Below are 14,457 nucleotides of genomic sequence, written 5' to 3'. Positions count from 1 at the left end.
TGATCTTACGGTGATTTTGAGTTCTTAATATTAAATTCTTTATGAGCGTTGCCAAGATGACTCTGACTCTTGCAAAATACTAGAATATTTTAATAATTCAACAAATAGCTTACAGGTCATATCAAATTAAAGAGTACATGTAATCAGATAGATAAACTCTGCTCTTAGGTTTGTTCTAAACGGAACACGATTTCCATCAAGATATGGTTCACTTTCATGTTGATGAGAGTCATTCCTAAAAATATAAGCAACCTTATAATATAATAGTATATTATGTGGCAAGGGATAAAACAATATGATTTCAGATGATGGTGAAATTAGCTATCCGTCGAAAGCGAGCTGACATCATAAGAAGTCTGAATCCGTGTTCAATCCGACGCCACACATGTAGGAAAGACCGGGTATGGTTGTCTCACGGGTTGGTTGTCACGGCGCTCATAAGAAACAACTTATCGAACGAAATACGAACATTTTTCAATCATGCTACTAAATCCATCAAAAAATTATATTTAAAATTAAATTAATTAAAAAAAAAAAAAATATTTTTTCAAATAGACCGCCTTTTGCGTAGATGTCACTACTTTCTTTTACGACTATCACGCCAATTTTATTGTCAGTACTACTTAGATAGAAACATGGAAAGAAAAAAGAGAGGCAGATAGATGTAGTCAGCTGTTAGAAAGAGAAAAAATTGGACTATTTCATTGATACACGAAATTTAATGTCGAATTATCAGTTTTGAGATTTATTACTTATAAAGAGACAGGCCGGATTTAGACCGTGATTTTCACAAGGGTTCTTGCAATAAAAAATACAGAGCTAATAAAAAAAATCGGTCTGTCAGTTGACCCTGCGGGCCAGCCCCAAAACTTCCCGCTGTTTTCGAGCTCGTTGAGCTCGAAAACATTATTGTGAATACATTTTCGAGCTCTTCGAGCTCGCAAATACTTTTGTATGCCATTGTTTTGTAAAAAACCATTTTTTAGCATTTCCTTCTCCCACGATATCTCGCGAACGAATTAACCGATTTTGATGGTTGAGGTGGCAATCGACGCGTTTTATCAAGTTCTGAAGCTGATCAAATTTTGAAATTGATTTATTTAGCCGTTTTTGAGAAATTTCAAAAAAACCAAGGAAAAAATTTTTTTTGAATTCTTTCGTCAACGGTTTCTCTTGAACGAATGAACCGATTTTGATGGTTGAGGTGGCATTCGACGCGGCTTATAGAGTTTTAGAGCTGATTAGATTTTGGAATCAATCCATCGAGCAAATTAAAAGTTATCCAAATAAAACATTTTCGAAAAAATTTTATTTTTGAAATATCTCTGAACGCACCCTACCGATTAAGTTCAAATTTTTACGGCCTCAAGACATTAACAAGCCGCGTCGAATGACACCTCAACGATCAAAATCGGTTCATCCGTTCAAGAGTTATAAATATTTACATACATACATACATACGTACGTACGTACGTACGTACGTACGTACGTACGTACACACATACATACACTCGGACATCATCGTGAAATTAGTCAGGATAGCTTCCTAGGACCTCGAAACGTCGACATCTGATGGAAATTCAATTTTCGTAAATCGGACCGAAACCAATAACTTCCCGAATTTTTGAAAATTTACAATTTTCTTAGCGGGAAGTTAAAAATGATTCCGATTACCTGTCTTTCGAGAGTTATCGTGCTTACGAAGATTCATATGTAACAATTGACAACACCCCTATCCAAAAGTTCCCATAGAATCTGCTTAAATAGGTCAAAAATAGCATAGAATCGAATAGACAACACATGCAATGTAATGTAATCAAATTTTGGTGCAATGAAAAGGGTATGGAAATGATCTTGTGTGGGTGAAATTGCCGAAGAGAAAGAACCTCAGCAAAGCACCCTCAGTGCTTTCGCGCTTGAGATGGGCAAAAGCAAGATAAGTAACAAAGCAGCGACATCTAGCAGCATTCTAGTGATATTTCAAATCATACAAGAGTGATTTATTTATCTATTAAGCGAGCAAAAGATAGATGGTACAGACATTAAACACTACTTTTATATACGTATGGTAATTTTTTTGTTGCAAAACGGACCCAAAAACCGAAGTTTCAGCTAAGAAATTGAAATGAAACTTTTGACATCTCGATGACGTACAGTATGTATAAACAATTTCAGATTAACTTTTGACAGAAAGTTGCCTTCGATTTTCTCAGAAAGTTGTCGACAGGTTGCGGCAGTAGATTGTCACCAACTTTCGGAGAAAATTGCTAACAACTTGTAGTCAACAGTTACAAAGGCTGAAGTTGTCGTCAACTTGATCACAACTAATTGACACCAACTTTCTGATCAGAAAGTCTCGCTATCAAGGTTTTCGTGAGAAAAAAAAAATAGTTTTTTAACTTTTTGACTTCATACAATTCAATTTATCAACATAATTAACTTACCAACTCTACCGGTAAAGTCGACTTGTTGATATATGTACATAGCTATTTAAGGTAGTTCACTCGCAAACCGACTTTTCATAAGAATTTCATGTTTGTAAGGCGAGATATTGATAATCAAAGTGCACACAGTTAGCATGTAGTAGCTCGGACTAACCTTAAAAAAAGTCATATTTTCACGTATATTTCAAATCATTTTGCTTAAGATTCTTTCCAAAAACTAACAGATTGTAGAAAAAAAAAATTTGACTTTAAAAAAATTTTAAAATAGTCATACCACCGATTAGTGAAAAAGTTGTAAATATTTAAAGAAATCTGTCTCACAATTTTAAATGAGAAAAAGCAAGTAAGCGATATCAAGTAAAAGAGGAAGCTATAGCGAGTGAAAAAGTAAGCAAAAGCACATACTATAGGTCGCGAGTAAACTACCTCAAAAATAAAAATAAATTGTATATTTTGTTTTTACAATCAGCTGATCAGTCATGGAAAGTGCGATCTTGAATCTAGTAAGTGTTATAATTAAAAATAATAACAGCAGAAAATTTTACTTGATAAACAAAATGATACGGGAAGCAACAGACATTAAAAAAATTGATTTCTTTTAATAAATCTTTTAATAAAATACGTAGAAAAAAAACTTTCCAAAATTTGATATCAAAAACTTTAAATGTTATTAAAACTGTATTTTAGTTACAAGTAATTTGTTCATACATATGATAAAAATAACACAAAGAACAATTGACAGTCGATGTTGCGTCATGTTTTTCATTTGTTTATCAGTGTTACGCTCGATAAATGAATAACTCAAGTATTAATTAATACCTACGTCTATACTCTACCCGTTTTTTTCATCTGATTAAAAACTTTGTCATATTTTTTAAGGCCCATGAAAAGCTCAGAAGAGCGGATTCCCTTCTACAGAAAGGAAAATTCGAGGAAGCAGCTGATTGCTATGAAAAAGTATCAACTTTTTTTGCGGATGCTCATAGTCAGCTGAGTAATAATTTTGCAGACATAAAAAATTCAGATCCTCCGGACAACAATTCAAGGTCAGCAGTGTCATCAGTTCATTCGATAGTTGCACTGGAATCACTGGCGTTACAAAGTGATTACTATAAAAGGCAAGCTGTGGTTGTGAGGTAAAAAATATTATCGTATTGTTTATGTTAAGTAATTTTTCATAAAATATATGACATAACTTACGTTTTAGGATGAAGCAAGCGCAGTACGATGAGTACAAAAATACATTAGAGAATCAGCAAAAGAATATTTTAAGTAAGCATGTCGTTAAGTATCATGACAAAGGATCTACTGTTCCTGTGGTAACAGAAAAATTTGAGGGATCATTAAGGCAAGCAATTTATAAAACCATAGAAGAGCAGGATAGTTTGCTGAGTCTTATGTCATTACCAGATGATGATCAGGCTTTCAAACATCCCAAAGATACTGTCACTGTGATTGAAGAATTGCGAACTGTTAATTCTCAACTGCGATCTCTCGTTGAAAGTTTACTTAGTCAACTTGAAGCTAAAGAACAAGAAGTCAAGCAATTGACACAACGGTTGCATACTGTTTCAGTTACCGGAACTGATGAGATGTCTTCAAATGAAGGACATTCGCTAAGATTAGCACCACTGCCTCCTTTGGCACCTTTGGAAATGCCATTGTTTGATTTCACATCATCGTAAGAGTTTATATAGGACAATCTTAAATATTTATTCAAGTTTTCTGGAAATTTATCTTATTTTGTATGTTGCTGAATAAAAGTGAAAAAAGTTTGTACAAGAGTTATACGTAATTAAGGGATCAGCCTTATTTTTGTGCTCTAAAAAACTACTAAGATATTTAAATTTATTAATTGTATATTTTTAAAATTATATAAGTGCCAGAAATATATGTGTTTTTTTTATTAAGTATTGATAAGATTCTCAAATTATTATGTAAATATTATTATCAGAGCATGTAGGACTAAGTGATGTAATTAACGAATTATTATTTGCAATGTTTCGCTATTCATTAATACATGCAACATAATGAGATAGTCTAACCATAGATGTCATTCTATGATACTGGTCATTTCTTTACCACAAATAAATAACTTATTTCACGCAATTAAATTGTTTAAATATATTATATCTTTCTCACAATTGAATATTCATTTGGCCATATCCAAAAATACGATCGATTTATCATTGACTTAAGTAAATCTTAGTCGGGTAAAGTAACCCTTTTTGTCAGTGTCACGAGTATCAGAGATTTTTTGTAGTTTTACGGTCACGTTGGAAGACTAAAGGCCAATGTGCTTTACCACGATCTCAGTACTTTTTGGTTTTAATCATTATTAATATGATTAATGATATATAGCACGAATGTGGGCAAAACGATAAGCACCCTTATTATTGATTTAGCGACATTTCGATTCTTTTATGAATCATCAGGCATCTATAAACATACACGGAAAATTAATTCTTGCTTAAAATGCTGTGGTATCATAGTGATGCCGGACAATGGCCACGTGTAAAAAATTGAAATTAACAGATGGAAAAATTACTGTGACCATAGGAGAACTTACAACGATTATATCATAAATTACTGTAACCATAGGACATTTTACTATGACCATAGTAATTTTTGCATGTGTTTATTTCAATTTTCGACAAGTCACCAACATGGACCGGCATCGCTATTACACCATAGCGTTTTAAACAAAAATACATTCTCCGTGTACATATAAAGTAAAATATAATAAGGACATTGATACAATGCAGTAACTTCAACAAGTAAAGTCATGTGAGGCAAGTGTGCGCTGTGGGTAAGTGTGCGTAAACCCATTCATTTCAGACTGAAATGTATCATTAATTAAATATAATGGATGCGAATAAAAATAATATTATTAATATGGGTTGTCAAGAGAACAAAAAAAAACATTATTTCCTCTTTTATATTGTCAATGACGTACTAATTATTATCAAATTTATTCCATATTCATTCTTCAAACATGGCTTGCATTACAGAAAAGTAAGACAGCATGGCTTTTAAGATATTTTTAAAACTATCAATATTCATGGGATAAATTTTTCCGGCTGTTATATTAAAAGTCTTATTAACTCTTAGCATAATGAATGACAAGTCTTTTATAGTTTTTTGTGGTAAGTCATACCATGTACTACCATATATTGCAACGTGTAAATTTGCAATTCCAGAAGTCAAGCGGTCTCCAGCATAACTATAAAGAAAAATTTGGAGGTTCATCACGTATATAATGATTACTGCGTTAATGGCAGTAGCAGTATCTCCGAGTCGCACACTCACAATCATTTGCATACCTATAAAATAAAAATTATAGATGTTTATATATCTATATAGATAGAAAAAAAATATCAAGTCCGATTTCCCCGCTTCGCGTCCGAGGTATACAATTTGGAGAAGCAACACGAAGCTTGAAAAAAATATCCGTCAGAGTTAGCACCAGTGGAAAAAAATATACATGTATATAAAGTGACTTATGTAGCAAAATTTACCGTCCATCATTACTTTTAATCAATTGATTAATCTCCCAGAGTTCGAATAATTGAATTTGCAGACAACGCAGAGCAGTCCGCAGCAAAACAAAAAAATCTAGGAAATGATTGACGCTATAGATCAGTCTCAAAACTTCCCGCTGATTTAGAGCTCGAAAGCATTATTGTGAATACACTTTTGAGTTCTTCGCGCTTAAAAATATTCTATAATGCATCAGGATTTTCGAGCCCGCAGACGAAATCCGGGTCTCATGTAAAAATTCTATAATTTTCTCACTAGAATACACGACATACTTGTTGATGATTCTTACCGTTTAAACAAATTTGAACCGTATTTATTAATAAAACCAGAAATATACAAATGTGGAATGAATCTTCTAGATAGTCTGACAATTGCATCAGTTGATTGTGCTTACTGACTAGAGTTGCCAATGATTTACTGCATTCCTCCTCACTTGCTTCAGTATTCAAAGTTTCAAATTCAACTCCGAGCCATTCAAATTGTCCCGCAACATGTAAAGCTATGCCAAAAAAGTAACAATCGCATCCTATGTTACCAGTGCACGTTGATAAAGTTTGGATAGCTTGGAGTATATAAACGGCAGAAAACATTTTAGTTGACATTTCACCGTAAAAACAAACTGTCCGCAATGGCAGAGGTCTAAATATCATATCAGATGAATTAAGTGTCGCATTGACTTGCAAATTAAGATATGGTAGAGGTCCTATTATGATCATAACAGCTGTTAAATAAGCAGATATCATTTGGAAAAGGCAAACAGAGCGAGCCAATTTTGCGTTTCGCTTCATAATTTCAAGAGCTTTCGGATGTGTAACTGTTTCCCAATCATATATGCTCGATGATATTATTGCAAAAATTTTTTTATTGTTGTAACGAAGTGATGCTATTTTTATTATAACAATAGCACAACATGCTGCTAGTGAATACATTTGAATAACGTCATTCACTTCTCCACAGTTTAGATTAATCTCACTTAATATGCTTATCGCCATGGTAATCTGTCATAACAATATTAAAATATGTAAAATTAAATGGTTGACACTAAGCATATATATATTTATATAAGAGTGGCTCAAAAAAACGGAATTTTTAGTTTTTGCGGGCCTCATACGAGATTTTATTGGTGTAACAAGTTGTGAAAACGCTCCTCAAAAATTAGCCAGATAAAAAATTTTTAAGGGTCACGAATTTTGAACTTCCCAAAAATGATCGAAATTCGGATTTTTTGTTAATTTTACACGACTCGTGATGCGAAGCATTAGAGAGCTTTGCGATCGAAAATTTGTAGAGTAGGAGAAGATTGGGAAAGATATGGAAGGGGCCATCTCAATGAACATTATTTATCAAAAAATAATCAAATTATCTGAACTGGGAATCGAATCCTGACTATGTCGGTTGCACGCCGAGTGCTCTCGTGGGGTTTAACTACAGCCAGCGCGAGCCCAAACATCTTCGGGCCTAAGCTCCTTCCATCTCAGAAAATAAAGAGAATAATAAATACGTCTAAATGAAATTGAATTAATATATTGGTTATCAGGTTAATTTAATTTATTGTTGACGTTACGAACCCCAGCACCAGATTATTAGTTTAATTTGAAGAGGCCACGATTTTACACTGATAAATATCCACCACTCCATGGATGTATCAATTTTGGTTTATTAACACTCTAAAAAATAAAAATACAGTTATGTAAATATGACAGTACCTCAAGTATAATAACTAATATTGTTTGAATTTTTGATGGAATGGTTTGAGAATCGCATGGCCAGATTCCAATACTCTTTGTAATGTACTTATAAAGTCCTAAAGCATATCTAGTATCACCATTCCAATTCGTGTTACGTAACGGTGCTTCCATTATGACTAAAAATACTCTTTGTAGGACTGAGGTTATTTTTATCATTACTTTATATTTTTAAAGTTTATATTCTAAAGTTTTAGCATAAAAAATTCTCGAAAGAAAGTTTCTATCTGTGTAAATATGTAATGGATATCTGCATGAGACATCCCCATTTTTTATTCATAAACACAGTTCGTCTACTATAGTATACTTAATTAATGATGTGGTTTTATCCATATGATAAAGTTTTATATCGAGAAGGAAACTGATGAACTTTATTTTAGTATCAGTATTATCGATTTTTGTGTCAGTCTATTGACAATCTTTGAAGCAGTAACATCGAGAAGCATTGTCAGTTCAAAAATATCCAAGAAATTAGACAAACGGTTGGATGAGTATTTCATCCTTAATAGTACAGTATCAAATTAAATTTTAAGAATATTCAAGTCTAATGTATAACAATATCATATTCGAGTGTTTCTTTTGAAAACGAGTTTTTTCAGTTGTAAAAACTGTGAATACTGTGATTTTTTTGTTCAAGTACGTATATCAATATATATCTAAATCTTCATAGATTTATTTAATCAAAGAATTTAGCAGAGACAATTTTTCAATATCCAACAGCAATAGTGAGAAAGAATCAAATTCAAAAAATTTCAATATTAAAAAGTGACATTAGATTCATGTGGGGAAAGTGTGCGCAAACTTGCCCGAAATGACTTAGGTGTATGATAAGAAATTATACATCCACTGGGTCGAGTCCATGGGTGTAGATTTAACCGAAGTTTATTGTGTTTTCTGATTTTAACGAATGTTTTGTGTTAAAAAATGAAAAAGTTATATATATAAAAATAAAATTTTTTAATGTCATTTGAAATTTAACACTAAAAAAAAGTTAACTATATTTCAAGAATATATTCAACGAATTGCTTATTTATTACATGTGATTTGTGTTAGAAAAAACACATGACGCCATTTAGCGAAAAGTTAGCTTGCAAATACCTTGTGCAGTGAAACCTGTATAAGTGAGACTTGAAGGGACTAAGATTTTTTTCTCACTTATCGAGGTTTCTCACTTACCCGAGTTTCTCACACAGAGAAGGAAACTCAGATAGACAAGTTCAGAGAATAATAAATAGAAATAGAGAATATACATTACTATACTGAATAATGAAATCAATCAGCAGTTAACAATTTTTCAATAGCAAATAATTTGTCAAAAATAGTTTTATTATTAATATTAGAAAATTCAAAATATTTATGCAATGTCCAAAATGCTTTTGCCGCGTCAGATTTGTATACAGACAATGTAATTTTCTTCTCGACATTTTGGCTCAGACTAATGAATGATACTGAATGACTGAAGAAAAATGAATGGATTCGAAATGCCATAATAGAGAGAAAAGATAAAGTAATTTGCAAATAAACGGGTGACGAATACTAAATACGCATTATTGAACGCATACTAAAAAAATGTTGCCGATACAATGGGATAAGTAGCTTTTAATATGAGAGAAAAGAACTAGTAAGTCCTGAAAAAATGTCTCACATATAGAGGTTCATCAATATCACTTAAAGAGGTTTTTCAGTGCAGAAGTACCGGGACCTGAGAAAAAGTCTCACTTATAGAGGCTTCTCACTTATCCAGGTCCCACTTATCCAGGTTTCACTGTATATCTTAAAAAATTAGTTAGAATCATGTGGAGCAAGTGTGCGCTGTGGGTAAGTGTGCGCAAGTCAATTCATTTCGGACTGAAATGCATGGGTTTTCGCACACTTACCTGCTGCACACGCTTGCCCCACACGACTTTGAATACTATAAAAAATTATTCGATAAAAATTAATAAATTACTTCGATATCATTTGAAAGTGTGCATTTCAAAAAAATAAAAAAGTAACATTAAGATGGTGCTCTCAAGTTACATACTTATGAAAATCTATATAAAATAAGAAGAAAAAGGTCACAAACAATTGGATTTTATTCGTAGTAAATAAACAATAAACACTTACTTTGACTTTTGCGTTTGAATATATCCTTCTAAAAATAGCAATAGTATATCCGAGGTCTACTTAAAGCATTTTGGCTCCCAGGGAATAGTCCCATCTCTGTTTAATAATATTTTATTTTTTCTTCAACTCTATTCGGACATATTTTTAATATGTGTCAAATGATTGTTATGGGATGGCATTTTAACTTATTCTTATAGTTATCTGTTTTCTTCATCAGAGTTTTCGTGTAAACTGAATTAATGGATAACATATTTCTTGAGTTAAATAAAAATATCGAGCCATTGCTTTTAAAATCGTAGGCATTGAATAATTTCATGACGAAAATAAAAGAGTATTCTCTAAATTTGTTAGATATTGCAAAGTGATGTTGTAAAGGCTCAGAAGAAATTGAATAAAGCACTTTCTAACAGTAAAGTCCGTTTCAAATAGACATAAGAAAACGTAACTTTTTCTGAGAAATGTTACAATGAACTTGTTTTGATTTTAAATTCATTTTAATGTTGTGTTTCAATTCTCTGAAAGAAGGGCTATAACATGATGTCACGCGAAACGAGGAAAAAGTACAACACGTAAGCTTATAGTATCAATGATTTGCAGTGGTCATAATAAAAGGGGGTAATTATGCTGTTTGATGTGAGCACTGTGCTGTTCTGATAGAATTTTAAATTATTCGAAACAAAGGGTTTGCGAAACTTAGTAAAAGTCTAAATGTTTAGTATCCAGTCGAAATTGAAACAAAGATGACTTTCTTCGATAATCTAAATTGGAGGATCACAAAATTATTACTTTCATGCTTTGGTGCATGGCCTTCACAGTCGCCTAGAATTCGAAAAATATTAAGAGTTCTTGTGTTTTTTTTAATTGCAAGTATATTTTTGCCGGAGGTAAACTGAATCAATTGTTAACTAAGCAAACTATTTTTTTGACTCAAGATTTTCTTGACATTTTTTTCTGTGTTGCATAGGATTTTTTTTCAGCTTACATTTTAATCTTTTTTCTTTTATTAATTATATTGTTGAATATAATTAATGTTTGAAAAATATTTAAAAAACGTATCGTGCTGAATTTAAACTTTCGAATCGAACTGTTTTGTATTAAATTAATTTGAGGATACTCAGAAGCTCAGTTATTATCATAAATATTAACTAAAGATTTAACTATTCCTACGATATTTTTAACTGTAGTCTTTCATTAATTTTGAATGTGAATTTTTAAAACAGATTTAATTTTATTTTTCACTTTTAAGATTATAAAATTGATAACAGCTTTTGGAGACATCAACAAGCTCGTCGAATGTGCACCAATCTTTGCATTACATTCATTGACAATTGTCAAAATGTGCAATTGTCTTTTTAATATTGATAAGGTCGGTGATAACATCAAATTTAAGCTTTGGTTTTTGATAAAGTGTCATTTACTAAAATCTTCCATGAAATTTTCTAAAAACCAAAGCTCTTTATTTACTATGCTTTCATATTTTGACAAATTTCTATTCTTAAGATAAAAATACTGCTTATCAAAATTCAAACTGATTGGGAATCTCCAATGTCAGATGTAGAATTACAGATGTTACGTAAATATGGAAATGATAATCGAAGACTTACTCATGGTTATATATGTGAGTAAAACAAAAATATTTGATTTTTAATACTACTAAGTTTATAAATAATATTATTTATGAATAAAGATTTTATTTATGCCGTTACGGCGATGTTTTTGACTACACCCATGGTTCCGAAAATTCTTGATTACTATATGCCACTGAATCAAACACGGCCTCAAAACAGTTTATATCAAACAGAGTATTTTGTAGATCCAGTGCAATACGAAATACCGATTTTGATCCATGCATATATAGTCAGTCCATTTCCTACAACTGTAATCGTTGCATTCGATTCTTTGTACGCAAACTTTGTTAACCATGCCTGTAGTATGTTTGTAGTTATTGGGTACGTTTCAGTAAAATATTCCTTATTTTAAAATGCATTCAAGTCGTTACTCTAAAAATCATAAGATATGATTTTTTAGACTTTGAGCGCGATTTAATCAGTCTCAAAGTTACAATTTCGTAAATTACGGGCTACTCTATGTACAAGTTGAGAATTTTATGTTAATAATTACAATGAGAGATTTTTTAAGGTTATAGTAATTTTCTCATATCTTGATATAATGCTATCGAAATTAATCGCATGATGATTAACATTATGTTTGAATGATAATCACTCTCATTACCCGAGAAAAAATAGTTAACGTCTGGCCATATATACTTAGATTTATTAATAATTGGATATAAATAAAGAAAAATAGTAAATTACACCCCAAGGGCAAAAGTTAGGACATACTAACCTGCGTTTGTAATTGCCAACCCAAGTCGAAGGCAAGGGTGACAAACACGCAGATTCGGACGTCCTACTTTCCCCCTTATCGGAAACTATCGGTTTTAATCGGAAAACAATGTTTATAAAATTGTAATAATTCAATATTTTTACTTTAGTAACCCGGGTCAAAAATAAAACTTGATTCAGGCTCGCTTCGCCTTATTTTCTTTTAAAGTTATCGATTTGCCGACGATTTTTTGATAAGATCTCGACTTTTTCGACTTAAATTTAATTTTTTTCAACTTTTTGAACTTTTTTCATCTTAAGTTCAACTTATTCATCTTTACTTTGAGCACGATAGTCATTCACATTACTTTTGACTTGCTGAACCAAGTCGAAAAAAAGTCATTTATTCGCCTTACTTTCGCCTTAATATATCAAAATTATTTCACCTTAGTTCTGACTTTTTCGACTTATAATTTAAGGCGAATAAGTCTAAACCAAGTCAATTTCGACTTGATTTCAACTTTTCCTTCTTAAATCGTGACTAAGTAAGCCAGTTAAGTCTAAACCAAGGCGAAAACTTAATATATTTCATACCTCCGTAAAAAAAGTCGTTTGTCTTGTGAAAAACGGCTCCAAATTTCGACTTGGTAAACCAAGTCTAAATCAAGTTTTATTTTTGACCCGGGAATTTATAACCCGTGTACTAATGATCGTACGGAAAATTAAAGTGACAAAAAATATTTTATGCATATATATAGACATTCTAATTTTCAGATACCGCCTAAAGAATGTAGCAAACAATAAATATGTGTGGAATAAACGAAAAAAAGTAATCCGGGAGGACAGGATGCACCAATTAATGATAAATCACATAAAACATCATAATAATATACTAGAGTTGGTGACTGTAATGGACTAATTGGTAAATTTACGATAACTTTAATCTAGTTTAACTGTTTTTTTTTTTTTTTTTCGTTAAAGGTACTGTCAAATTCTTAAATCTACTTACAATAGTTGTTTGTTATGTATTGTAATGATTAATATGTTGGCTTTAAGTATTACAGGATTTCAAGTGCGTAAATACTATTCAAAACCGAATTGAATTATGTGAATACAAAATATCTTTTTTTTTTGGTTTTAGACTGTAATGAAAATGAATGAAACCAGTGAGATGATCAGGTTTGGCACTTTTTCTATTGGCCAAGTTGTTCATCTTTTCTTCCTCAGTTGGCCTGGGCAAAGATTATTAGACCACAGTCTTTCTATCCATCAATTAGTGTGAGCATTATTATTTTCTGTTACAGAAATATATTAAATATAAGGAATATATATTTAAATTCAAGGTATTCAGGTGAATGGTATAATATTTCTTCAAAGACAAAAAAACTTAGCATTTTCATCATGATGCGAAGTCGAAAACCGTGCATTCTTTCAGCTGGAAAAATGTATACTATGTCATGTGAAAGTTTCAGCAAAGTATAAAAATTGTTTAAAAATTTGAGTTATAGCACTGAATTTATTTTACGAAAATTTATACGTATTTCAGGTAATCAAGACATCTATGTCGTACTTTACACTTTTGACGTCTCTAAAATAATTTTAAGAACAACAAATAGGCGTCACTACAATTTATTATCGAGAATCCATATCAAATAAATATTTAATATTAACGTTACTATAACGAATTTTCAGCTTTGCATTGGTTATTTTTTTTTTCTTTTGATACAATTAGAGAAAAATAAAATACGTGTAAAAAAATGTTAATGAAATAAACGGACTGTCCCGAGGTTTTCCATAAGGAACCTGAGATGCGATACTGTATTAATTTTAAATATAATTGATGCGCGGTCAAACTTTTGGGAATACGCGCGTTGCGTAGCCCCTACCTCTCCCCCAGACGACACTCTGAATCGAAAGATATAATCAAGTGACTAAGGGTGGACATTAACCGGAGGTATGATCAAAAATCCTCATTGCGCGTGGTATCTAACCGCAGCCACCACGAGTCCGTGCCTCTGTGAGCTACACACTCCTACCATCTCAGGAAATAAAGAGACTCTGGCCCAAGAAGGCTTGAAGTTCCCTGTACTGGTGAACAGGTTGCATCAACCAGAGCGAATTCGCCTTGTTTTATACTTAACTGGCTTACTTACTCACGATTTAAGACGACAAAGTCTAAATCAAGTTTTATTTTCAACCCGGGAACTGACATTTATTTTTCTTATCAGTAGCACTATGAAAACTTCTATTGAAGATTTCAATTTATGATATTTTACTTACAATTTTTTCAAATATCTG

General features: G+C 31.8%; 3 protein-coding genes across 4 annotated transcripts; 2 read left to right on the top strand and 1 right to left on the bottom strand.

The window, feature by feature from the left end:
• Positions 1–2,716: 2,716 nt before the first annotated feature.
• Positions 2,717–4,226, top strand: LOC130677871 (nuclear receptor-binding factor 2-like). The gene is made up of 4 exons (XM_057484769.1): positions 2,717–2,831; positions 2,914–2,947; positions 3,324–3,580; positions 3,652–4,226. The coding sequence occupies exons 2-4, from the start codon at positions 2,924–2,926 to the stop codon at positions 4,127–4,129; spliced, it is 759 nt and encodes a 252-aa protein (XP_057340752.1). The 5' UTR covers positions 2,717–2,831; positions 2,914–2,923; the 3' UTR covers positions 4,130–4,226.
• Positions 4,227–5,173: 947 nt separating this feature from the next.
• LOC130677868 (odorant receptor 13a-like) lies at positions 5,174–7,973 on the bottom strand. Of its 2 annotated transcripts, none has more exons than XM_057484766.1 (3): positions 7,553–7,682; positions 6,274–6,982; positions 5,174–5,767 (listed from the first exon to the last, which is right to left on the bottom strand). In XM_057484766.1, exons 2-3 carry the CDS (start codon positions 6,974–6,976, stop codon positions 5,427–5,429), a joined length of 1,044 nt encoding a protein of 347 aa, XP_057340749.1. In that variant the 5' UTR covers positions 6,977–6,982; positions 7,553–7,682; the 3' UTR covers positions 5,174–5,426. The 2 variants fall into 2 exon arrangements, with proteins under 2 accessions (XP_057340749.1, XP_057340748.1); XM_057484765.1 differs by lacking the exon at positions 7,553–7,682 and adding an exon at positions 7,691–7,973 and having other exon boundaries at positions 5,182–5,767.
• Positions 7,974–9,778: 1,805 nt separating this feature from the next.
• Positions 9,779–14,309, top strand: LOC130677870 (odorant receptor 49b-like). Its single transcript, XM_057484768.1, has 9 exons — positions 9,779–10,719; positions 11,082–11,201; positions 11,336–11,453; positions 11,523–11,784; positions 12,934–13,056; positions 13,141–13,231; positions 13,301–13,437; positions 13,503–13,635; positions 13,706–14,309. The coding sequence occupies exons 1-9, from the start codon at positions 10,576–10,578 to the stop codon at positions 13,754–13,756; spliced, it is 1,179 nt and encodes a 392-aa protein (XP_057340751.1). The 5' UTR covers positions 9,779–10,575; the 3' UTR covers positions 13,757–14,309.
• The last annotated feature ends 148 nt before the right edge of the window (positions 14,310–14,457 follow it).

The sequence above is a fragment of the Microplitis mediator genome, chromosome 11 (genome assembly GCF_029852145.1).
Source record: "Microplitis mediator isolate UGA2020A chromosome 11, iyMicMedi2.1, whole genome shotgun sequence".
NCBI lineage: Eukaryota > Metazoa > Arthropoda > Insecta > Hymenoptera > Braconidae > Microplitis > Microplitis mediator.
The sequence above is the reverse complement of the archived record's forward strand: the minus strand, read 5'-3'. Positions and strand labels throughout refer to the sequence as shown.

Excerpts from the sequence above, each read along its gene's own strand:
- LOC130677871 (XM_057484769.1), top strand. The coding sequence starts at position 2,924 with ATGGAAAGTGCGATCTTGAATCTA. Across the intron at positions 2,948-3,323 it reads AAAGTGCGATCTTGAATCTA|GCCCATGAAAAGCTCAGAAG; the intron begins GTAAGTGTTATA and ends ATATTTTTTAAG. Across the intron at positions 3,581-3,651 it reads AGGCAAGCTGTGGTTGTGAG|GATGAAGCAAGCGCAGTACG; the intron begins GTAAAAAATATT and ends CTTACGTTTTAG.
- LOC130677868 (XM_057484765.1), bottom strand. The coding sequence starts at position 7,888 with ATGATAAAAATAACCTCAGTCCTACAAAGAGTATTTTTAGTCATAATG. Across the intron at positions 6,983-7,690 it reads TATTAGTTATTATACTTGAG|ATTACCATGGCGATAAGCAT; the intron begins GTACTGTCATAT and ends TTGTTATGACAG. Across the intron at positions 5,768-6,273 it reads GGTTCAAATTTGTTTAAACG|GTATGCAAATGATTGTGAGT; the intron begins GTAAGAATCATC and ends TTTATTTTATAG.
- LOC130677870 (XM_057484768.1), top strand. The coding sequence starts at position 10,576 with ATGACTTTCTTCGATAATCTAAATTGGAGGATCACAAAATTATTACTT. Across the intron at positions 11,202-11,335 it reads GTCTTTTTAATATTGATAAG|ATAAAAATACTGCTTATCAA; the intron begins GTCGGTGATAAC and ends TCTATTCTTAAG. Across the intron at positions 11,454-11,522 it reads ACTTACTCATGGTTATATAT|ATTTTATTTATGCCGTTACG; the intron begins GTGAGTAAAACA and ends TTATGAATAAAG.